Raw genomic sequence first — 26730 nt, 5'->3', positions numbered from 1 at the left:
CTCTGAAGTTATACATTTTATGAAAAAATATTGAATTATGAAAGTGTGGTCCTGTGCAAGACGAACAGGAAAAACTTTGAATGGAGTTTCTACGATGAAGTATGGACGAGTAGGAACGATCATAATTTTGCATGAAATATTAAAATTCATAAAAGTTGAATTTATTTGAAATTTTGCAGTGTAGCAAAAAATTCTGAATCATACAGATTAATGTCCTGAATTAGCTGAACAATTGAAGGTGTATATGAAGTTTGTGGGAATAAGTATGAATGAGTGGCTGGGATCTGAATATTTTTCATAAAACGTTGAATAAATATGAAATTATGAATTTTTTTGAAAATGTTGAAATGGTCCCAAGAAGCCCTTGAAGAGCTGAAAATGTTGATATGTGGAAGTTGTATGAAGGTTGAAGTATGTTGAAGTTATTGAACAACAAAGAAGTGGCGGAATAAAAATAATAATAACTAGAACTGCAAGCAGTTTTTACCGGGGGCCAAGCCTCCGACGCGACTCGTCGTCAACCGCCGCGCCGGCCGCTCACTTCGCGGAATCCGTGGATGTAAAGTTTTTGACCGTGGGATGTTCGGTGTGGGAGTTGTATAGGTATCGCTGTTTATGGATGAATTTCGCGAAACTGCCACGGTGGAACGATGCAGCTCAATTCACAGAACAAGTGGATGTCAAGTTTTTTAATGTGCGATGTGTGGTTGGCGAGTTATGAGCAAAAGCAGATTGTCAGCCTTGACAAAATGGCCGCCGGAGCTAATTGCACAATGTAATGTCAATGGACATGCTAACATTCCCGCCTTTTTTCTTTGATGGAAAAAAAAAATATCTAATTTTATTAAAAAGTCCCTTACACATTAATATTTCTTGGCCATATTTTTTATATAGACTCGTGTATGCCCCTTGATGGTTTCCCGTGAGTTGTAAGAAAATTCCTCTGGCCAATTAGGAGATATGAAATTTCTTAATTTATGGCGCCCCCTTATGGCGAAAATGTCAAATTTTTTTATTGAACGCAATTAAGGGTAGCCCCAACATATGTCTAAAATTTGGACTTGATCCGACTTATGATTTTGGATTTATGAATTTTTTCGTAAAACGTAGCTAATCAACAAATATTTAAAACGCTACCGTTTCGTTATCCATGGTCGGATCAAAATTCTTTTACATAAGTTTTTACCGTGTGGGTCGGTAGATGTTCTGTGCAAACTTTGGTGTCGATTGTCCAAAAATTGTGGGAGGAGTAGCGAAAAATCAGTTTTGCATTTTTCGCGATTTTGCGAAAAATCTATAATATCGCAAATGGGCGTGGCCTATGCCAAATGATGCAACTGACTCCAGTGCATCTGTGGATATAAAGTTTTTGACTGTGGGACGTTCGGTGTGGGAGTTATGACCCCAAACGCGTTTTCTTTGGTGTAGCGCCACCTAGTGGCCGGCATGTCTGAATTTTTTTGTATGCGTAGTCCGGACGGACCTGGATCTAGTCATGCAATTGGCATGTCTGCACCCTTTACGGTTTGGGCTGTGGACACAGTTTTAGGGAGGTAAGTATAATAATAATAATAATCGCCACAAAAACAATAGGGTTCCCTGCCCCGCAGGGCTTGGGAACCGCGTTGCTGTGCAAAACGCGGTCCCAGCTCCTGCTCGGGCTTGGCCCCCTAATAAGAATAAATACGCAGAATATTAAAGCTGTGAATGCTTCCAGCATTCACACCAACTAGAATTGCAATTCCTTGAAGAAATTGCGGTGTGAATGCTGACGCTGATGCTGAAGAAGCTGACGCTTCACTGCTGAATGTTGATGAAGAACGAAGGATGAATATATCTGAATCAACAGAATGGTTGAATAATAGAATGTTTGAAAAATGTGGAATATTTGGAAGTTTGAATGGACTTTCTAGCTGAATTGAGGAATGAATTATGACCTTGAAGTATGACCTCCAAAATGTAATCAGTTCATCTTTGAGTCAGAATCAACATTAGTGCAAAATTTGAAGAAAAACCGTGGAAGCGTTCATGAGAATGCAGTCACAAAAGGCAACGTCACAGTGACCTTGAAATTTGACCTTTGACCTCTAAACTCTTGTGATGTCATCTCTGAGTCATAATGAACATCTGTGCAAAATTTGAAGAAAAACCGTGGAAGCGTTCATGTGATAATGCAGTCACAAAAGGCAACGTCACAGTGACCTTGAAATTTGACCTTTGACCTCTAAACTCTTGTGATGTCATCTCTGAGTCATAATCAACATCTGTGCAAAATTTTAAGAAAATCCGGTGAAGTCTAAAATTTGGTGTTGGAACGGGGAATTGAACCCCCAACCCTGTGTTCAGCTCAATCAGGATACTACCATGTAATGTCCTGAAGGAGCTGAACATGTAGAATGTGGTATGAAGTTTATCGGATGAAAACTGACTGAGTAAACGCAACTTGAATTTTGTGTGTGTGTGTGTGTGTGTGTGTGTCTGTGTGGTGTGTGTCTCTGTGGTATGTGTAGGGTGTGTGTGTGCGTGCGTGTGTGTGTGTGCGTGTGTGTGTGAGTGTGTCTCACTGTGGTGTGTGTGTGTCTTTGTGTGTGTGTGTGTGTGTGTGTGAGTGTGTGTGTGCGCGCGTGTGTGTGTGTGTGTCTGTGGTATATGTAGGGTGGGTGTGTGTGTGTGTGTGTAGGGTGTGTGTGTGTGTGTGTGTGTGTGTGTGTGTCTGTCTCTGTGGTGTGTGTAGGGTGTGTGTGTGTGTGTGTGTGTGTGTGTGTGTGTGTGTCCCTCCCTCTCTCTCTCTATGGATCCTAATGATTGGAGTTTGACCTACATTAGCCTATGATGTCACAGACAGGTGCAGAGGTCTCTATAGTGATTGACAGCTAATCAGTGTGTCAATTGCAAACAGCTGTTATGCATGCAGTTAGAGATCTCTCCCCCTCAGGGATGAAACAGACAGGCGATTTCAAATGAACGTTAAGCCCGAACTAATGGCCGTATCTCGCAAACCGTTTGTCTGACAGAAAAAATAATTATAACGTGAGAACAAGAAGATTCCAATTAATATTCACTGTGAAATTTGGGTCTGTATTGTAAACAATTTGGTTAGGCCAGCAAGTTGAAAATGGAGTTCATTTGACATCCGATCATGGAATGTAGCTCCATCCACTCACTGTATAATCTTGATTTTGCATCACTTCAAACAAGGCGGATTCATTTGAAAACTAAACATTTGTTGAAAAAACTGTTCATAGATTATGAAAGAGGGATGTCGGCTGAATATTTATCTGTTTGAATTAAGTTTCTAGGATAAAGTATGAATGAGGAATAGTGTTTGGCGTCATGTCCTAACGCTTCGCGTTTGGATCCTTCCCTATTAATTTGCATGGAGAGACTTTTATGTTTAATAAACCTTTAATATCTCTGAAGTTATAAATTTTATGAAAAAATAGTGAATTATGAAAGTGTGCTCCTCTGCAAGACGAACAGGAAAAACTTTGAATGGAGTTTCTACGATGAAGTATGGACGAGTAGGAACGATCATAATTTTGCATGAAATATTAAAATTCATAAAAGTCGAATTTATTCGAAATTTTTCAGTGTAGCAAAAAATTCTGAATCATACAAATTAATGTCCTGAAATAGCTAAACAATTGGAAGGGTATAGGAAGTTTGTCGGAATAAGTATGAATGAGTGGCTGGGATTTGAATATTTTTCATAAAACGTTGAAGAAGTATGAAATTATGATTTTTTTGGAAAATGTTGAAATGGTCCCAAGAAGCCCTTGAAGAGCTGAACATTTTGATATATGGAAGATGTTTGAAGGTTGAAGTATGTTGAAGTTATTGAACGCCAAAAAAGTGGCGGAATAAATATAAGAATAAATACGCAGAATATTAAAGCTGTGAATGCTTCCAGCATTCACAGCAACTAGAATTGCAATTCCTTGAAGAAATTGTGATGTGAATGCTGACGCTGATGTTGAAGCAGCTGAAGCTTCACTGCTGAATGTTGATGAAGAACGAAGGATGAATATTTCTGAATCAACAGAATGGTTGAAAAATAGAATGTTTGAAAAATGTGGAATATTTGGAAGTTTGAATGGACTTTCTAGCTGAATTGAGTAATGAATTATGACCTGGAACTATGACCTCCAAAATGTAATCAGTTCATCTTTGAGTCATAATCAACATTAGTGCAAAATTTTAAGAAAAACCGTGGAAGCGTTCATGAGATAATGCAGTCACAAAAGGCAACGTCACAGTGACCTTGAAATTTGACCTTTGACCTCTAAACTCTTGTGATGTCATCTCTGAGTCATACTCAACATCTGTGCAAATTTTTAAGAAAATCCGGTGAAGTCTAAAATTTGGTGTTGGAACGGGGATTCGAACCCCCAACCCTGTGTTCAGCTCAATCAGGATATTACCATGTAATGTCCTGTAGGAGCTGAACATGTAAAATGTGGAATGAAGTTTATCGGATGAAAAATGACTGAGTTAACGCAATTTGAATTCTCTCTCTCTCTCTCTCTCTCTCTAGCTCTCTCTCTCTCCCTCTCTCCCTCACCCTCTCTCTCTCTCTCACCCTCTCCCTCTCTCTCAGAATACAAATTTCACTTGTATTCTGGATGTATCATAAGAGATTGAACTCTTCTCCCATTCTGTGACCTACATTATCCTATGATGTCACAGCCAGGTGCAGAGGTCTCCATAGTTACTGACAGCTAATCAGTGTCAAGTGTAAACAGCTGGTACTGTACACACGTACAGACACTTCTGTCCCCAAAGGATCACACAGACAGGCTATTTCAAATGAACGCATAAGCCCAAACTGCTGCTCATATCTCGCTAACCGTTTGTCTAACAGAAAAAATGATCATACCGTGAGAATCAGAAGATTCCAATTAATATTCACTGTGAAATTTGGGTCTGTATTGTAAACAATTTGGTTAGGCCAGCAAGTTGAAAATGGAGTTCATTTGACATCCGATCATGGAATGTAGCTCCATCCACTCACTGTATAATCTTGATTTTGCATCACTTCAAACAAGGCTGATTCATTTGAAAACTAAACATTTGTTGAAAAAACTGTTCATAGATTATGAAAGAGGGAAGTCGGCTGAATATGTATCTGTTTGAATTAAGTTTCTAGGATAAAGTATGAATGAGGAGTAATGTTTGGCGTCATGTCCAAACGCTTCGCGTTTGGATCCTTCCCTATTAATTTGCATGGAGAGACTTTTATGTTTAATAAACCTTTAATATCTCTGAAGTTATACATTTTATGAAAAAATAGTTTGGATGTAATGGAGTAATGGAGTTTCTACGATGAAGTATGAACGAGTAGGAATGATCATAATTTTGCATGAAATATTAAAATTCATAAAAGTTGAATTTATTTGAAATTTTCCAGTGTAGCAAAGAATTCTGAATCATACAAATTAATCTCCTAAAATAGCTGAACAATTGGAAGGGTCTATGAAGTATGAATGAGTGGCTGGGATTTGAATATTTTTCATACAACGTTGAAGAAGTATGAAATTATGAATTTTTTGGAAAATGTTGAAATGGTCCCAAGAAGCCCTTGAAGAGCTGAACATTTTGATATATGGAAGATGTTTGAAGGTTTAAGTATGTTGAAGTTATTGAAGTTCTAAAGTGGCGGAATAAAAATAATAAGAATAAATGCGCAGAATATCAAAGCTGTGAATGCTGAAAGCATTCACACCAATAAATACGCAGAATATTAAAGCTGTGAATGCTTCCAGCATTCACACCAATAAGTATGGTGGAGAGTAATAATTACGGGCCCTCAATACATTGAGGGCCCGTACTTAATTAAAATGACATTACTCCCAAAGTTCCTATATCTATTCCAATGTCTCCCCATTTTTCTCCCCAAATCCTTTTTTCAGGCCTTTGACTCTTTAATGATAAATTATATTTGGAATGGTAAACACCCTCCAATAGGGGAGAGTGGCCTAAGTTGTGCATTTTGGAAGTTGTGCCACCCCTTGTTTCTAGAAAACCGTGGAAGAAATTGGAAATGTGACCACATATTTAAGAGAGCCATCCATTTGACTCATCCTGTAAAGAAGGGAGACACAAGGAATAAGATATAAGCACATTTAAGCTAAAAAAAACGATGTTCTGCCTTTCAAAGTAAAATTTCCATGATCAAGGTTTTTTGATTATTGTGTCTGAACAATTATAGACAAGTTTGAAAACATTTGACACATGTTTTAGTGCTTTGGTATGCTAAATTTTGAGTCTATACAGATGTCAGCCCTAAATTGCTGCATCATGCTTATTATCCAAATTTCTGGGATTGGGGTGATTTGTGCCAAAGGGCCTGGGTGAGTTATAAGTAAGTAAGTAAGTAAAATGTATTTATAAAAGCACATTTATGACAGTTTGCACTGTCCAAAGTGCTGTACATAGTGCATTCAGTAGGTTAACAATGAAGGTAAAATAACAATAACCAAAATAAAAGACGTAAAGCCCATACATCCACATAAACACAGATAGTAGTGCAGAGGTAAGATAGTTAATGGGGAGGAAACACCAGGGTGTACAGATGGGTTTTGAGCCTTGATTTAAAGGCAGAAATGTAGGGGAATCACATTTGTCAGGTGGCAGTTGGTTCCACAAGCACGGAGCAACTAGTGCAAAGTACATTTCTGAGAGTTGTGCCAGTGGCATGGCTGGTCACCAAAAGAAAGTGATCGTCTACAGTAGCTCAGAAGAGAGTGACATCTCAATTCCACTTAACGATACCACTGATGAGAGTTCAGATGGCCAGAAAGATGATGATGGTGACTTTGTCATTGTGAGCTTTGCACGTAAAACCATTAGATCTGCTAGGCCTTGTTTAAAGAGGACCTATTATACTACTTTTCTGGTCTTAATTTCTTGTTTTACACTGCTATAGAGCAACCTGACACGAATCACATCACAAAAAACTATGTAGATTTTCGGGAAGCTCTTTCTCTTATTTTGGCGATCCAGCACGTCCTGTCAACACTTGAGTGTGTGTGCATCGGCCATCTCCGCTCCCTCCGCCTGTGCTTCGGCAATCTCCGCTCCCCCCCCCCCCCCCCCCTCCTGCAAACCCCACTCCGTTGTGATTGGTTACCTTCCTTCCGGAACACTTTCAGTGGCGGGAAGCGCGAGCATGGACCTATAAGGGCGCGAGGCAGACGCGAGCAGGGAAGTGACAGCATTACCATACATGGAAACATCCGCGTGGTGACTTCACAAAGTTACATGCGACGTCACGAAGTTACAAAGGGTAGACCGCTTTGAACACGTGACTTCTCGACTGGCTAGAATAGTGTTTAGTGCTCTGCACAGACACCCCAGACGGTCAGCAGGGAATACGTCGAAATGCATGTAAGTCATTATTTGATAATTTAGTATGATTAAGCATGACTATGAATCATCATAACAATGTTTATAGGTCATAAAAGTCAAAAAGCATCATAGGTCCTCTTTAAGAAAATTGTCCTTCAATCTTTGTCAACTATTTACTTTATTTACTTTTTATACACCTTAAATAAGTGATTGTCTAATGGATTTGTCTTGCATTACAGTTTATGAGATATATATCAATGGCACAATTCACCCCATGGTATTCTCTCCAACCGCACAACTTACACCACACCGGGGGCAAGTTGTGCATCAAGACAACTTTTTTTCCGAAAGCTATATTTCTTTAACAGTTTATTCCAGATCCAAAGTTTTTATTGCCAGGGATGCACAACACCCTGAAATATATGTACATATTTGAGTTGGAGACTTTACTGTCAAGGCCTTACTTTAATGTCACTTTGAGTGAAAAGTTGCACAACTTAGGCCACTCTCCCCTACTATTACTGGGCTGCTAATATCCATTCTTTAGTGTATTGGGTGCATTTTCACCTTGACGACTCAGGCCCAGTCTGGGTAACAATGGAGTCCAGCGCTATTAGCCCATTGTCTCTATCTGCCCTCTTAAGCTTCGCACTTCCACTCTCTTCGGCTATTCCCAACAGTAATCCCGTGATTAAGCACTCCCTTCGAATCTGGACCCAATTTAGGAAGAATTTTGGAATGCAGAATTTTTCACTTTTCAGCCCAATTGCAGCTAATCATTTGTTTACTCCCTCGACGGTGGATGGTGCATTCAAGATCTGGCATAAAAAAGGCTTAAAATGCATAAGTTAATTCCCAAATTCCCTTATAAACCGCCAGCCAATCATGTCTATTTGTTTCTTTCTGTAAACCCCACATTAAAAGGCTCAATTTCTGTGTTTTTCAACCTTATTTCGAAGTTGCATAGCCCCTCATTAGCAGCTATAAGAACCCTGTGGGAGCAGGACCTAGGTTCTGCCTTCACAGATCACATGTGGGATTCAGTCCTGGGTCGGATACACTCTACCTCCATGTGCGCCCGACATGCTCTTGTGCAATTTAATACATCGTATCCACATATCTAAAACTAAATTAGCTCGTATGTTCCCCGATGTAGACCCGACCTGTGATAGCTGTAAGAGCGCACCGGCATCACTCTTTCACATGTACTGGTTGTGTCCCACCTTGACTGAGTTCTGGACATCAGTTTTTCAAACAATTTCTGAAGTACTTCAGCATCAAATTGAGCCGAACCCTTTAACTGCAATTTTTGGCATTGCTCCAAATCCGGGCTTGCCTAAAGTGAAGCTAAAGGTACTGGCCTTTACCTCATTACTTGCTCGTAGGGTTATCTTACTTAAGTGGAAAGATCCTGCTCCTCCTTCCCACTCATATTGGATTAGAGACATTATGTCATGTATGAATCTGGAGAAAATTTGTTGCACTACCCAGGGATCTGAGACTAAATTTCACAAAACTTGGCGCCCCTTCTTAAATTATTTTAAAAAGCCAACGACAATAATAGAAGAGTAGCTACCCCCTCCCCTCTTTTATTTAATTCAATTTTATTTCTTTATGTTTTTTGTTTCATATTGACTATTTATTTTTATTTCTTAAAGTGTGTATTTCGTTTCTGCCATTTTTTAACATTATGTATTATTTGGGATTGTTTGTAATTGGGTGTGAGGGTGGGATATGGGTGGGGTATGTTCGGGGGAAAAAAAGGGGAAGAAATTTTAAATTCCATTGTTTTGCAACTGTGTAATTTAATAAAAAAACCTTTGAAAGAAAAACAGCTTAGAAAAACGGTTAAAAATGCTGGCAAAACCAGCATTAAATAAGAATAACATGGAGCCTCAAATCAATCACACCAAATTCCCTTACAATAGATTAACTATTTATATTGTGGCAAACAGGATTTGCCTTATCTTTGCTACACAACCATCAATCAAACACATAAGAATACACTCTGTCACCCCCCCCCCCCCCAAAATATTTTTTCAACGGATCTCCACGAATCACATAGATGGCCAATTTCGTTTCCAAAACGGCGAATTTCACCAGAAGGTGACTAGTTTGCATGCCTGCAACAAACCAACCAACCATCTTCCCACCAGGGCTTTCACACGTCATATTTAGTCAACAAATATGGCAGCACACACGATACATTTTGGTAGAGCATCAACATACCAAGAGTGTGCTGGGGGTCATAGGCCTATAGGTATTTTATGTGATAAAGACACAACGCAACTTCTCTAGTTAGGTTTAACTAGCCATACTACATTAGAGTATATTATGTAGCTAATGACAGCTACGTCGGCTACATAGCTAGAGGGTTCCCAGCCAGTTTTTAGACACAGGAAACTGGAAAGGGTCATTACTTAAGTGGCTGTGAAAGCCAAGCAGGCTGAGGCAACTACCTGACTCAGCTAACAGCTAGTTCAGAAATTTGAATCATAATAATAAGTTTAAAGTTAATAATATTAATTTATGAATGAACAGGTGTTACATGTTTTTTTGAAAAATAACACCTTGAAACAAGTTAAGAAAGATGATGGTTTGAGTACTTTCAGTGTTGATAAAATCACCTTTTCTTTGTAACAACATGTTACTTTGAAACAGATAATAAATATTAATGGGAGGATGTGAGATATTTAAGAGGCTTGTTGGTGGCACCACTAATTGTTCCTGTAGACATTCTTAGCTTACGTAGCCAAACTAAGAAGTCAAGAACTGGCTATAACAACTCTTGTACCCCAGGAAGACTAGCTCGTCCCATTTTGGTGACAGCTAATGGGGATCCTTTTAACAATAAACAATTGTAGTCACAAGAAGGACTATGACTTTATGTTAATTCTGCCTTTAATATTAACACAGCGTTCCGGCTAGATAAAAATATGCTTCATATCAATAAACACAAACAATAATGTAAGTGAGTCCAAGATTTATCAATAAGCTATTTTCTTTCAGTCATACCTTGTCAATGATAATAATTTAAAGGATGAAAAGGCATACCTGTATATTCATTCATTACACGTCTAAATTATTCATATTTTAGTTGGACTTGCCACTGTATTTCACAACCAAAACTCTTCTAAAATAAAAGCCTGTATAAAGTCCTATCTTCCATGGGGCGTGTCTTACCGGACCGTTTGTCTCATGAAGCGGTCAGGGTCCTGGGCAGTAAAGGTTGTGAGCAGAGAGCCAGCAGGCAGACCCTCCTCCAGCTTGATGGTCTTGGGGTTGGGGCTGAACTCTGGACTCTCATTGATGTCCAGGATGCGTAAAGAGATGGTTGCTGTGGACTGACGGGGCAGGTGGATGCCCCGGGCCAGTGGGGCTTCATTTTCTGCTTCCACCGTCAGCATGAAGGAACGGCTCAGCTCAAAGTCTATGGGCTGAACACAGCCAGGGATGGAGGAGATAAGATAGGATAAGAAAAGTTTATTGTATTTTACATTACATGCAATGGAAATTTGCCTTATGGCTTTATGACAAAAATACATTAAACATAAATATATGTTGGGCAGCAGTGATCATGTACTCTGAGAGACGGGGTTATTCTATTGTGTCTCTTTTGGATGGCCACAGCAGAAGGAACAAAGGACTTCTTGTAGCCATTTCTCCTGGTTAGTGGGACCTTCAGTCTCCTGCCTAATGAGTTGATGACATGATGGTCATGATTCACCACATTCTGTGCATTTAAGATATTACAAGATCAAATCATACAAATGATTGAGGAGTGTATTAACTATACAGTATCTATCAGATTGCTTGAGGTCCACCAAATGCAATATTAGTTTTTATATACGACAATGCGCTCACATTGGGCAAACTCACTACTTTCTATGTCATTTCAACACATTGTACAAAAAGTATGGCTTGGAATTCAGCTCTCATACAAAAACGTAAACAGAGATAAAGCCGGTGCAGGTCATGGGTTTACTGCTCTCAGCCCTTTTGAAGCCACTTTGGAAACAACTTGCACATGTGTGGTGTGCATGCGCAATGGCGCAGGAAGTATTAGTATTTACAAAAAAAATAAAAAATTATAAAAAAAAAATTATAAAAAAAAAAAATCGATTATTAACTTTTCTGAATCGATTCAGAATCGTCCGAGAGAGAATCGATATTAATCGGAAAATCGATTTTTCCGACTTGACGTGCGCCCTTAGAGGCCCTTAGAGACAGAGAGAGCTGATGAATGTGCACAGTGGCATTGCCTTTACATTCAGTGAGTTTATAATGGTTTGATTTTGCCACAGCAGCTTTCTGTGTCATCATGCACTAGAGCAGCACAGACGGGAGCTGATTTTACTGATCAAAGTGTTATGAATTATACTGTACACCTCATTATACTGTACACCTCATTATACTGTACACATCATTTTATTGTACACTCACATCATTTTATTGTACACCTCATTATACTGTACACCTCACCACCAGGGAACAGATAGATGCATCCACTGCTTTCTGTCTGAAATCAACTTACTGATCAGCAGATGATAAAAAAACACACAGATAGAAAGAGAGTGCTATGAATTAAAATCTTTGCCTTTGTTACTTTATCAGTTCATTTCAGTGAAGGTATGTGTGTGCGTGTGTGTGTGTGTGTGTGCGAGGGACAGCCATATCCCACCTTGACCACAGTGAGCAGGCCCTCGTTGGATGTGGGGTCAGTGGGGATGGAGAAGTGTCCAGTGGGGTCTCCAGAGATGATCCGGTACACTGCACTCCAGGCGGGAGTGTGAGGCTGGTCTTTATCTGTCACAGTCAGGTTAGCCACCATCACATTCACTCTGTTCTCTTGAACCTCCCCGAAGAACTGACACACAGGGACATAGAGACAAACCTTTTAACACTGCTGATTCTCAAGATTATTCTTTGCATTGTATTTTTTATATTTTTTATCAGACAGTTTGGAGAGACATAGATGAAATGGGGCAGAGAGGGGAATGACATTCAGAGAACGACCCGGGCTGGATTCTAACCCGGGGCTGCTGTGAAGTCTCATGGGTAGGGGCTCTAACCACTACACTACGACTGCCCCCCAACACTGCTGATTTCTTAACACCATTACTGTATGTCACTGCAAAATGAAACAACCAAATACCTCGGTAAAATAGTTCTGAAGATATAAAATCAAAGTGGAGATTGATTCTGACATGCACAGTGTATTCTGATTAAGGTCCATACTTTTTTTTTCATTATTGGAGAGCATCAACAACAACATCAAACAATACCACAATTGCCACCATTTAATCCATTTTTTACCACTTTTTTCCCCAAAATAGAACAATACAAAAATAAACAAAGAAAAACACTTCCATGACGGACTTCCAACGGACAGAATAAATAAAAGGTGACAATAACTGAAATAAAATAAGGTAACACTGACAATATCTTGATGCTTATCACACGTTGCTCTTCAATATAATGACACTTTATAAACAGATTTATCATCATTATTCATCAAAGAGTCAACAATAGTGAGTGAATTGATATAAGTAAGTACAGTCCCATCTCTTATGAAAATGAACAGTTGAACCTCTTATAGTATATTTCACTTTTTCTAAATGAATAAAGGACAACAGATCCTCCAACCATGAAGAAGCAGAGGGTAAACCTGGGCACTTCCACAGTAAAATGCGCCTGTGGGCCATAAGGGGAGCGAAGGATATGCCAAAATAGTCCAGTTTTCAGAGCTGCCAGAGATGGCAGTAAATGGACTAGGTGCTAATGTAATACAGAGGGCTTTAGACAAAGTGTCTAAACAAGCAGACCAGGGGCCTCATTTATCAAACTGTGTGTAGGATTTGCGTTAGAAGGTTGCTTTTGAAGGATTTAGGGCAATGCGTGTGCACAGAGAGATTCGGATTTATGAAAAAGTTCTCACGCACGTCCTACGCCTGTTTCCTTTTGTAAATCACAATCAATCCTAAATGTGGCCGTTGGAGAGGTTGCGACCAGACAGAATATAGTTTGGTTACACAGTGTGTGCGTAAAGGCGTCAAGAGTGTCAGCGTGAGCCGATCTCTGTTAACGCTGCAGCCTCAGAATGTCAGACTGGTCGAAATAAAAAAGAAGCAAACCGACATAAAAGTGTACGCAAAAAAAAAGTGCATATCCTCACACAGCCGTGTTTGTGCCACGAGCGGGGGACAGGGACACTGAGACCCCCCATGAGAAACTGGGGAATTCCTCCCGGGGCAGTGACGGCGGCGGAGGGTTAATAATATACTTCACATCCCCTTTCAAAACACAGTTACAACGTGCTTAAACATAAAGAAAAACACATTGATAAAAAGGACTAAAAGCCATGAAAAATTAGCACAATATGTGATGTCTCCGGTGCTTCCAATCCTCTCGATCCTCCATGCATCTGGCTGGTTCTCCAGTGCTTTCTGCTCCCACATCTTGTGGGATGAAACTGAGAGGAGAAGTCCACGTATGTTGGTGTGGGACGTCCTCTTGATCGATGCCCGTAGTAGGTTCCCATAGCACCAGCCTGCTGGCTAGGAGCTCGCGGTGTCTCTGGCAATGACCGGCCAGCCTCATTCTCCGATGTACAGTAGGCGTATGATTAATGTATGAAACTGTGCACTCCTGTCTGCCTAAAACTAATACACGATCTCTGCCCCGTCTCATCCCACTTCTCCTCCCAGTTTCATCCCACAATCTACCATAAATGGTCAATGCTAAATCCTCTTGAATATGCTGACGCGTATATTAAGCACGGCATTGTGACTGACAAGAGGAGAGAAGGGAGGTGACCGGCCGCAAAGAAAGCGAATCGGAGAGAGGAAAGCCTGTGACGTGCAAGTCCCACCGTACTGGCATGCACACACACACACACACACACACACACACACACACACACACACACACACACACACACACACACACACACACACACACACACACACACACACACACACACACACACACACACACACACACACACACACACACACACACACACACACACACACACACACACACACACACACGTGTGCTGATTACAATTTCTTGCCAGGCACAGTCACTAGCTTCTTTGTAAAGCAGTTTTGCCCATGTTTGTACTGTATGAAATATCACTTATTAGCGTACCTGTAGTACTATACAGTGCTGCTTGAAAGTTTGTGAACCCCTTGAGTATTTTGGAATTTTATTGTGTTGAACCATAATTCATTAATTTTTATCAATACCAGTATTTTTTATATGAAATAACAGATGTTTGTTTATCAATTCAACATTTTTCTTTTACGAAAGATTATTTGCCAACTGTTGTATGTGCAAAAGTTTGTGAACCCTGAGCAAATCTCCAGATGTAATGTTTGGGTTGGCTTTTACCTGAAAAATCACTTTTTTTGTGGTGCTTGTGGATATTTTTGAAGGAAGTCTACTTCTAGGCAGATGTTCAGTCACTCTTAAAGCTCTCCATTTGTAGATGATCTGCCTCACGGTGGACCGATGGAGCTCAAACTTTTTTTTTATTAATTTATAGCTGTCCCCAGACAAATGTGCAACATCACAACTCTATTCCTGAGATCCTCTGATATTGTTTTCCCTTTTAGCATGTCTGACCTGTATGGGTTCACTTTGGTGGGCCTAAACTGGACGACATCCAGGCCGTGGTCTCAAGCCAGGGGAAACGTATAACCGATCTCGAGGAGAATGCAGAAACTGTTTGCGGACGCCTGGAGCAACTTGAGGCTACGTGCTCCTCACTGCAGGAAGATAACAAGCTGTTGAAAGCTAAACTATCGGATTTGGAAGGGAGAAGCAGGAGACAGAACGTTCGTATTGTGGGCTTACCAGAGTCACTTGAGGGTGCGCGCCCCGCCGCCTTTTTCTCCGAGCTCCTCGTCGAGGTGTTTGGTAAACAAGCCCTCCCAAGGCTTGGAATGTTTGTTGTGAGACTAGTAAGGGTCTTTTGGGGTTTGCTGTTTAGAGCAATATATGGGGTGGGTTCTGGGTGGGATGGGGTGGTGTTAACTGGGGTTTTAGCTGATGGGTTATCACCTGCTGTGTTTTCAGTTATCTGTGTTTTCCTTTTTTTTGTGTTTTTTTTTCCTCTGTATTTTGCTACTCTTTTTGTTATCGGAGCAACTCTCTTTACTCTCACTATAACTGAGCTAGATGAAGGGCAATCTTAATTTAATTAGTTGGAACGTCAAGGGGCTAAATCACCAAGTGAAAAGGAGTAAGGTCTTAACCCACCTAAAACGACTCAGGGCTGGAATAGTTTTCGTTCAAGAAACCCACTTACATGACTCTGACCATGGGCGACTAAGTCAATGCTGGCGTGGACAATTTTTTCATTCTAACTTCAGGGCTAAGGCCAGGGGCACAGCTATCCTTATTGATAGTAATATTCCTTTTGAGTCCTCAAACATTATATCAGACAAAAATGGACGTTTTATTATTGTTTCAGGCAAACTTTACAATAAGTCCATCATCTTGGCCAACGTCTACGCGCCTAACGTCGATGATGTAGAATTCTTTAAGAGATTTTTTTCTCAACTCCCCGATCTCAATTCCCATTCTCTTATTCTTGGTGGGGATTTTAATTGTTATCTAGATCCAGTCTTAGATCGCTCTTCCCCCAAACTTGCCACTCTTAGCAGATCTGCAGGTTATATCAAATCATTCCTTGCTGATTATAGCCTCTCTGATCCATACAGGTTTTTATATCCCACAGGAAGAGAATATTCATTCTTTTCACATGTCCACCACACTTACACCCAAATTGATTATTTTTTTGTTGATAATTCATTGATGTCAGACCTAAAGTCATGCAGTTATGAAAGTATTGTGATCTCAGATCATGCTCCTCTGCTCCTTCAACTGGCTTTCTCTGACGTTGAGTATACAAGAAGACAGTGGAGACTGGATCCATTGTTGCTCACAGATGAGAGTTTTCTTTCACACATCTCTACACATATTAAAACTTTTTTGAGTATAAATAAAACACCAGATGTGTCCAATGCAACAATTTGGGAAGCCCTGAAAGCCTATTTGAGAGGTGAAATTATATCATTTGCAGCATACAAAAATAAGTGTACAAAACAGAAACAAACTGAAATAGCTGATCAGATTCTGAACATAGACAGACAATATGCTAATTCACCTTCATCTGAACTTTACAAAGAACATTTAAAACTTCAGACAAAATTCAACCTTCTTTCCTCTCGTCAGGTTGCTGACCAGTTGCTTAGGAGAAGAAGTACTTTTTACGAGCATGGTGACAAGATTGGCAAACTCCTGGCCAATCAACTGCGCGGATTTAGAGCGAAGCAACTCATCCCTGGAATACGGACAGACAGTGGGTGTACAACATCAGATCAGAAATTGATAAACGAAAAGTCCAAAACATTCTATTCAAATTTGTATAGTTCTGATTGTACAGTAGACACAGCGGTGATGGAAACCTTTTTCAGTAACCTAAACATGCCTTCCCTTTCTCAAGACCTGAGACATAGCCTTGAGGCACCTATTACTCAGAGGGAAATTATTGCAACAATAACATCTATGCAATCAGGCAAATCTCCTGGTCCAGACGGACTTCCATCTGACTTTTTTAAGAAATTTTCAGCCGAATTATCGCCTTTCTTATGTTCAGTATTCTCAGACTCATTTGACTCAGGTAAACTCCCGCCTTCGTTCTACCAGGCCTGTATTTCCCTGTTGTTAAAAAAGGATAAAGATCTTCTAGATTGCGCATCATACCGACCAATTTCACTATTAAATACGGATGTGAAGATACTTGCTAAAATTCTCGCCCACAGATTGGAGGATGTTCTCCCCTCTATCATATCCCCCGACCAAATTGGGTTTATAAAGGGACGCCAATCATTTTATAATATCCGCCGGCTAATGAACATTTTATATTCCCCCAGAAATATTGAATCAGAATGCCTCGCTTCTATGGATGCTGAAAAAGCATTTGATAGAGTAGAATGGAATTATTTGTTTTTCACCCTTGAGAAATTCGGTTTGGGTCCTGTTTTCACTTCTTGGGTTAAATTATTATATGCATGCCCTTCTGCCTCAGTATTAACAAACAGCCATTACTCAAGTAGTTTTGATCTGCACCGTGGGACCCGGCAGGGTTGTCCTTTGAGCCCGCTCCTTTTTGCTATTGCAATCGAACCACTTGCGATTGCCATCAGAGGTAACAAACAGATTCAGGGGATATGGAGAGGAGGAATTGAACATAAGGTATCATTATACGCCGATGACTTACTTTTGTTTGTCGCCAAGCCAGCCACCTCTTTACCGGAGGCACTTTCTGTGTTGGAGGTTTTTAGTCAGTTTTCTGGCTATAAACTTAACTTGAGCAAGAGCAAACTCTTTCCGATTAATAAAGAAGCTCTTAAACTTGATTATACAGCTCTCCCACTCAAAGTGGTGACAGACCATCTGAGTTACCTTGGGGTATGTTTTACCAGACATTTTAAAAACCTATTTAAATCGAACTTCCTCAAATTATTGGATCAGGCGAAGCAAATATTATCGAAGTGGTCTCTGGCTTTCTCTCTCATAGGTAGAATAAATTCAATTAAAATGACATTACTCCCAAAGTTCCTATATCTATTCCAATGTCTCCCCATCTTTCTCCCCAAATCCTTTTTTCAGGCCCTTGACTCTTTAATGATAAATTATATTTGGAATGGTAAACACCCTCGGTTAAGGAAAGCATTTCTTCAAAGACCAAAACAAACAGGCGGAATGGCCCTCCCTAATTTCCAATACTATTACTGGGCTGCTAATATCCGTTCTTTAGTGTATTGGGTGCATTTTCACCTTCACGACTCAGCCCCAGTCTGGGTAACAATGGAGTCCAGCGCTGTTAGCCTATTGTCTCTATCTGCCCTCTTAAGCTTCGCACTTCCACTCTCTTCGGCTATTCCCAACAGTAATCCCGTGATTAAGCACTCCCTTCGAATCTGGACCCAATTTAGGAAGAATTTTGGAATGCAGAATTTTTCACTTTTCAGCCCAATTGCAGCTAATCATTTATTTACTCCCTCGACGGTGGATGGTGCATTCAAGATCTGGCATAAAAAAGGCTTAAAATGCATCGGTGATTTATTTATTAATGATCTATTTGCTAGTTTTTCCCAATTGACAAAACATTTTGGTATCGAAAAGACTAATTTTTTCCGATTTCTGCAAATCAGGCATTTTACGCAGAAGTTAATTCCACAATTCCCTTATAAACCGCCAGCCAATCATGTCGATTTGTTTCTTTCTGTAAACCCCACATTAAAAGGCTCAATTTCTGTGTTTTTCAACCTTATTTCAAAGTTGCATAGCCCCTCTTTAGCAGCTATAAGAACCCTGTGGGAGCAGGACCTAGGCTCTGCCTTCACAGATCACATGTGGGATTCAGTCCTGGATCGGATACACTCTACCTCCATGTGCGCCCGACATGCTCTTGTGCAATTTAAAGTAGTACATCGTATCCACATATCTAAAACTAAATTAGCTCGTATGTTCCCCGATGTAGACCCGACCTGTGATAGCTGTAAGAGCGCACCGGCATCACTCTTTCACATGTACTGGTTGTTTCCCACCTTGACTGAGTTCTGGACATCAGTTTTTCAAACAATTTCTGAAGTAATTCAGCATCAAATTGAGCCGAACCCTTTCACTGCAATTTTTGGCATTGCTCCAAATCCGGGCTTGCCTAAAGTGAAGCTGAAGGTACTGGCCTTTACTTCATTACTTGCACGTAGGGTTATCCCACTCAAGTGGAAATATCCTGCTCCTCCTTCCCACTCACATTGGATTAGAGACATTATGGCATGTATGAATTTAGAGAAAATACGTTACACTACCCAGGGATCCGAGAATAAATTTGACAGAATTTGGCGCCCCTTCCTAAATTATTTTAAAAAACCAACAATAATTATAGAAGAGTAGCTACCCCCTCCCCTCTTTTATTTGATTTAATTGTATTTCTTTATGTTTTTTTGTTGTTTTTTTTCATATTGATTGTTTGTTTTTGTTTCTTGTGGTGTGTGTTTCGTGTTGTTGGGTGTGAGGGTGGGATGTGGGTGGGGTATGTTCGGGAGAAAAAGGGGAAAAAATTTGTACTCGCTGTGCTACAATTCCGTTGTTACTAACATTTAATAAAAAAACCTTTGAAAGAAAAGAAAGAAAAATGTTGAATGGATAAACAAACATCTGTTATGTCATATAAAAAATACTGGTAATGATAAAAATTAATTAATAATGGTTAAAATAAAATAAAATCCAAAAGGCTCAAGGGGGTCAGATACTTTCAAGCAGCACTGTATGTAAGCCTTTATAAAATATGTTGCGAGAAGTGAAATAATGCATTATAGTCTATTCCAGAGCATTGTTTCCCTCCCGTAAGACCCACACTTTTCCAACAACGCCAGAATAATTTAAACTTCCAGGGTGAAATGTCATTGAAAAGAAATGCATGTAATAATTTGCTAAATTCACAACATGATTTGATTAACAAAATATAGGCCTACAGTTGAATTCATATCCGTTGGCCTTAAAGAGGACCTATGATACTTTTAGACTTGTATGACCTATAAACGTTGTTATAATGATTTATTGTCATGTTTAACCATATTAGCTTATCAAATAATTACGTACATGCATTTAGACGTACCGTCTGGGGTGGCTATGCAGAGCACTAAACACTAGGGCAGCCGTTCGAGAATTCACTTGTTCAAATTTCCGGGTATCGTGTCGTCACGTTCCCGGATGTTTCCATGTATGGTAATGCTGCTCAGGCAAGCTCCGGCCATGCCCCCACCTTCCTCTCTCAGAAATCTCCCCACACGCTGCTGGAAATGTTCCGGAAGGAAGGTAACCAATCACAACGGAGTGGGGTTTGCAGGAGGGGGGAGGGGCGGAGAAGCACAGAGCCAAGTGTGGAGCAGACTGCTGTGCTCGCTAGGGTGAGAGGAAGAGTGTCCCGAAAATCTACATGGTTTTTTGTGATGTGATTCGTGTCAGGTTGCTCTATAGCAGTTTTTAACAAGAAATTAAGACCAGAAAAGTAGTATAATAGGAGATCTTTAACTTTGTACAAATCTATTTTTTTCACCCCGTCTAAAATATAATTGCTCTGGCACTGGCCGTGCACACACACAAACACACCTCCCAACGTATCTAGCGATGTAAGATTAAATGAAAAATAATCAAAACATGTTTAGGCTTATACTTGATAAGTAATTTAACCTAAATAAACTGCATGCCAACCATAAATACCAAAGTAAGTATATGAGCAACTATAAGTTAGCATACATTCTTTTCTGAAATGTACTTGGTGTCCAGTGTTTTATAGTTCATATGTGTGTTTTTCTATTGACTGAGCTTCATTTTGTGGTGTTGCCATTGAATGTTGCTGATTCCATGAGTCTGGAAAACCTAGCGGGAGCTTTACACATGATCGAAAGTTGATGTGGGAATACGCACACTTTTCTGCATAGAATCTTTCTATAAATACCAGTGCTGTACAGTGCGACAGTTTTGATCGCATTTGCTACTGAAATTGATCACGTGCGATGATGAATACAATGCTGCTCGTACTAGTGCTAGCGTCTAATACACTTCACCAACGGTAATAACCGGAAGGACTGGAGACGGCACGCAGTTAAGTTTGCGTGTGTGCAAACAGAACATTTCCTGTGCGCCTTCACATTAAAAGCCTGTTAGTAGCCAAACGTGAGTTGACTTTTATTTTGAAGCCGGTAAGAACAGGAAGTTAGCGTTTCACAGCCCGGCAGTGCGCTAGCTTGAAAATCAACTGCTTCAGCTGCAGAGAGCAGTCACCAGTAGTCTATTTAAACAAAGTTTGAAATAACTGATAAGCCACTGAAGAACACCTCCCAACACATTCACAACAACCTATTTAACTTATCCTAAATTGTACCAATATGTATACTTATTTATTTAATAGGCTATATGTTTTAAAGTTTGGTTTTAATTAACAGAAGGACATTTACCAAAAAAAATTATTAGTATGAATATAATAATTATATGTGTATACAAAAAATATATAGATATACATTTTATGAGGAGAAATAATTCTGAATCAGCAAAAAATTGCAATTGGCAGGTTAGATTATTTTGTCTAAATTGCAATCAGTGCACCCCTATTAATTTTTCTACAATTATTACTGCACACACTAGGATATGATATTAATTGAGAATTTCAAATGAGACCAATATGACAGGTAATTAGAGCGAAATGCATGGGTTAAGGTTATGCAAGTTTTCGATCATACTTTGTGTGCTACTGAATTTATTTTTGTGCTACTGATTTTTTTTGCTTGCTAGCACCAGTGCTACCACCTAAAAAAACAAGCGTACAGCCCTGAATACACATGTTTGCATATAGTGTTTACGCACATTTCACCCGGGTTGATGCACGGTTGTCATTATAAGTGAGGGCACTGAACACAACGTTTTGGGCACAGGTAAAACATATGAGTATGATCAGCAATAGTTCTGGAGCATCTATCACATATATTGTTTGTGCCAGGAAATAGTTTGCAGAGTCTGGCCTTTGTAAAATGTATCCAATGTAACACCTTAAACTGGATCAAAGTTAGGAGTGCACAAGAAGATACACATATTGGGGGTTTCATTTGCTTTTCGCTCCACCAAAATCTGCCACAACTAATACAGCAATTGGAGAGCTTTAGTGCAGTTTCACAGAACATTGCCTTGCCCCTGTTTGCTGTATTACAGCGGTTAGTATGTTAGTATAGTATTCTCAGTGCTTGTGTGGTAGAGTGTGGACCCACTGTGTCTGTGGTGAATTCAGGAGGATTGTCATTGACATCAGTTATCCTGATGAGAGTGGTGGCTGTGTTAGACAGGCCGTAGGTGGGGTTCCCCTCCATGTCGGTGGCCTGGATGATCAGGGTGTACTGGGTGACTTTCTGGAAACAGGAACAGAACAAAGACGGTCAACAACTGAAACCATAGACCTACATTTTTTGGAAATAAAATATGGATTAAAGTAAAGATTTACATCATATTTTATATAATTGTAAATTATATGTCATGATCCCGTTTGGGCTCCTTGGCCTTATATGTGTTTTCCCTTTTCACCTGTGTTTGTGTGCTGAGCTAATTGCAGGGGTGGAGCCTGGTGTGCTGGAGTCAATTAACAACATTCGCAGCTGCCTTCAATCTTCATCAACTGCGCTACTTATACCCGGGCCTACCTTCCAGACACTGCCAGATTGTAGCTTCTGTTTTTCACACAGTCAGTTCACTCTCTCGCTCACTTGTTTTCAGCTATGCTCTGTTCCACTTTTTCCTGGTTAACCCCTGTTTCTCTGCCACAGTTCTCCCGGCCTGACTCCAGCCACCAGCTCCAGCCCTAGCTCTCCAGCACTACCCCTCGGACCCCTCCTGCCTGCCCGCTCTAGCCTGCTTCCACTCAGCCCCCTGGACTTGCCCCGTTGCTCTCTCCCTGGACCCCCATGCCGGCCAGTTTCCCTCCCCGGATCCCGGTCCTAACACCCTGCTGGTTTTCTCCTAAAATAAATCTTCTTTTACTCACACTGTCTCTGCGCCTGTGTCCTCCAGACCCAACCGTAACATTATAGAAAGAAAATTTAAATGTTGAATACATATATCAGGTGTGTTGTTTTCTACGGTGGGAACCCTTTGTTAACATGTCCTTATTGTCATCAGGATAGGGCATAACATGCTCCCCATAAGTGTCCATAGCATCCAAACTGCACACTTGTATCTCACATTCATCATACAGTTTGCACAATGCAGTAATATCTGTGGTCTTTTTTACTGGAGTAAAATTCAATAGCTTGTTCATGTGCGTATACTTTCTACTATTCAGTATGGTAGATTTTTTTTTAGGATGTCCCAAAATATTGTGGTCAGATTTAGAATGCTTAAAAATACCCAGATGTCTACTACATCAATCCGCGATTTTCAGTGTTGAAATCAGCATGCTCTTTGATCGATTCTGACTCTCAATCCAGTGAGCAGGAGAAGTGACGTCACATAGACGGCCTCCACACACATCCTGCGTCTACCTCTGGAGCGCGTCGCGTTTCGTTACTGCTGTAAGTTCTTTCATGTCATTTATGATACATATGATTTATATTGAGTCTAATATTGAGTCTCGACAGTAATCCGTGCGCCCCATTGCCTTTTTTTTTTTTTGCCACATTTTCGCTTGTTGGAAGTTTTATTTTGAAAGGGTCACACCAGGAAATGGTGAAACTACAGCGAAAGCTGCCAGTATGAAGTCAATATGACTCTCAGCACAGTATTTCTCTATCAGTTAAAGCAGAGAGACCCGAGAGGTTGGATGTGTGGCCGCTCTAGGTTGATTACACGGTCGGTGAAAAAAAGTCAGACGCAGACGCGCAGTAGTTTATGGTCAGATGTAGTATGTGAATAGAAAAAAGAAAGAGTACGTGATTTAGGAACGGAGGGCTAGTGTTAACCCTTAAACAGCCCTTTAAAGGCCTGTCCTAAAGTGAGAACCGGCCGAAATGTCACGCACACACTCACGCACACACACGCACACACACACACCTCCCGATCTAGGCCTGCTGCCACAGTGATGATGTCACCGGTCTTGTTGTTAATGGTGAACATGTTGGTGGAGGGACTCTGGGGATTCTGGGAGAGGATCCTGTATCGCAGCATCCCATTGGCTGTTTTTGGATCATCCTTGTCCACTGCTGTCACTGTCATCACAAAGGATCCTGCAGGGAAACACACAACAAGTTAGCACAAATATGTCTGTGAAGAAAAATGGAACCCACAAGCATGTATTTAAATATTAATAATTGTTGTGTGTGTGTGTGTGTGTGTGTGTGTGTGTGTGTGTGTGTGTGTGTGTACTTGTATAGGCATCTTTGAGTTTTAGCTTTTATCCATCAGTGAGGACATTTTTTGAAGGTGAGGACATTTTGCCTGGTCTTCACTTCTTCAGAGGCCTGTTTGAGGGTTTTAAGGTAGAGGTTAGGTGTAGCTTAGGGTTAGGCATTTTAGCTATTTTTTATTATTTTAATTTTTATTACTTTATTTGACAGTTTGAAGTAGTAGTAGATAGTGAAAGAGCGGAAAAGGGGAGAGAAAGGGGGATGACATTCAGTGAAGGGCCACACGTCGGATTTGAACCTGCGACCACTGCGACAAGGACTGAGCCTATGTTGTACGCGCTCCACACACTACATCCCTAGAGCGCCCGGGTTAGGCATTTAGTTTTGAAGGTCTGAGTCAAGGTAATGGGCTAGGGAATGCATTATGTCAATGCATGTGTGTGTGTGTGTGTGTGTGTGTGTGTGTGTGTGTGTGTGTGTGTGTGTGTGTGTGTGTGTGTGTGTGTGTGTGTGTGTGTGTGTGTGTGTGTGTGTGTGTGTGTGTGTGTGTGTGTGTGTGTGTGTGTGTGTGTGTGTCTGTACCAGGCTTGGATCCCTCCGGTACAGATCCATTGAAGATGGTGTGTGTAAACTCTGGTCTGTTGTCGTTCTGGTCAATGACATTAATGACGATGTCGATGGGGTTCTCCACCTGATTCCCATTCAGGTCCACAGCGTGGGCTCGCAGCTGTAAATACACACACAGACAATTACAAGGGGCTAATGTAGGCCGCTTTTCTCACAATCGCTCATTACTAAGAACTGAGAATTGGAGCCTCGCTCTGATAGGTCAAAGTATACAGCTCAGGTTAACTTTGACCAATCAGAAATCATATACCCCAGCTTTAAGCCTTTTGATGGTGGCAAATAACGCATAAAGCCCTTAAGGATGGGTAGGACCAAGAAAAAGAGCCCAAAGATGCTGGACAGTCTTTCGGGGAATGAAGGTGACATGTTGTCGAACGAACCAGGCTCGGCTGGCGCCAGTGAGTGATCCGTCAAGTTTAGTTTTTAGGGATTCAATAAATTCAATGACATCGAAAATAAATCTCATTTACAAGGGGAGGTTGGTTGTGGTTGTCACATTCGTTATATCTCGGCACCAGAAGGCACTATCTGTGAAATTTTGGCATGAAAATATCCAGAATTGGGATCAGAGGTCACCTATACACTGCGTGCACAATTATTAGGCAAGTTGTATTTTTGAGGATTAATTTTATTATTGAACAACTACAGTGCTCTCGGTCAATCCAAAATGCTAAAGAACCTAAACCTGAATGTTTACGAAAGTAGAAGTGAGGTTTTGTCTTTCTTACGAGAATATATACAGTATCTCACAAAAGTGAGTACACCCCTCACATTTCTTCAAATATTTCATTATATCTTTTCATGGGACAACACTGAATAAATGACACTTTGATACAATGTAAAGTAGCGTGTGTACAGCTTATATAACAGTGTAAATTTACTGTCCCCTCAAAATAACTCGACACACAGCCATTAATGTCTAAACTGCCGGTTACAAAAGTGAGTACACCCCTGAGTTAAAATGTCCAAATTGGGCCCAAAGTGTCAATATTTTGTGTGGCCACCATTATTTTCCAGCACTACCTTAACCCTCATGGGCATGGTGTTCACCAGAGCTTCACAGGTTGCCACTGGAATCCTCTTCCCCTCATTCATGACAACATCACGGAGCTGGTGGATACTGGAGACCTTGCGCTCCTCCATCTCCTGTTTTAAGAAGCCCCAAAGATGCTCAATAGGGTTTAGGTCTGGGGACATGCTTGGCCAGTCCATAACCTTTACCCTCAGCTTCTTTAGCAAGCCAGTGGTCGTTAGGAGGTGTGTTTGGGGTCGTTATCATGTTGCAGTACTGCCCTGCGGCCCAGTTTACGAAGGGAGGGGATCATGCTCTGCTTCAGTATGGCACAGTACATGTTGGTATTCAATGAACTGTAGCTCCCCAGTGCTGGCAGCACTCATGCAGCCCCAGACCATGACACTCCAACCACCATGCTTGACTATAGGCAATACACACTTGTCTTTGTACTCCTCACCTGGTTGCTACCACACACTCTTAACACCATCTGAACCAAATAAGTTTATCTTGGTCTCATCAGACCACAGGACATGGTTGCAGTGATCCATGTCCGTAGTCTGCTTGTCTTCAGCAAACTATTTGTGGGCTTTATTTTGCATCATCTTTAGAAGAGGCTTCCTTCTCGGACGACAGCCATGCAGACCAGTATGATGCAGAGTGTGGCGTATGGTCTGAGCACTGACAGGTTGACCCCCCACCCCTTCAAGCCCTGCAGCAATGCTGGCAGCACTCATACGTCAATTTTCCAAAGCCAACCTCTTGGTATGACGCTGAAAACGTGCACTCAACCTTCTTAAACTGGGCTGCAGGGCAGTATTGCAACATGATAACGAC

At 40.7% G+C, this 26730-nt stretch overlaps 1 protein-coding gene across 1 annotated transcript in view; it reads right to left on the bottom strand.

The window, feature by feature from the left end:
- Positions 1-26730, bottom strand: part of LOC307253791 (cadherin-2-like) — a gene marked incomplete at its 3' end in the record, with an annotated part of 220383 nt that overhangs the window by 84295 nt on the left and 109358 nt on the right. Inside the window, exons 6-10 of the mRNA XM_080031959.1 lie at positions 24837-24981; positions 23962-24134; positions 22191-22328; positions 12029-12214; positions 10531-10784 (exon numbers count right to left, since the gene is read on the bottom strand). Of these exons, the coding sequence (XP_079888085.1) occupies positions 10531-10784; positions 12029-12214; positions 22191-22328; positions 23962-24134; positions 24837-24981 (896 nt within the window). The remainder of the gene's footprint in view (positions 1-10530; positions 10785-12028; positions 12215-22190; positions 22329-23961; positions 24135-24836; positions 24982-26730) is intronic.

The sequence above is a fragment of the Ammodytes marinus genome (assembly GCF_949987685.1).
Source record: "Ammodytes marinus genome assembly, chromosome: 8".
Classification (NCBI taxonomy): Eukaryota; Metazoa; Chordata; class Actinopteri; order Uranoscopiformes; family Ammodytidae; genus Ammodytes; species Ammodytes marinus.
This window is presented reverse-complemented; position numbering and strand designations above follow the sequence as displayed.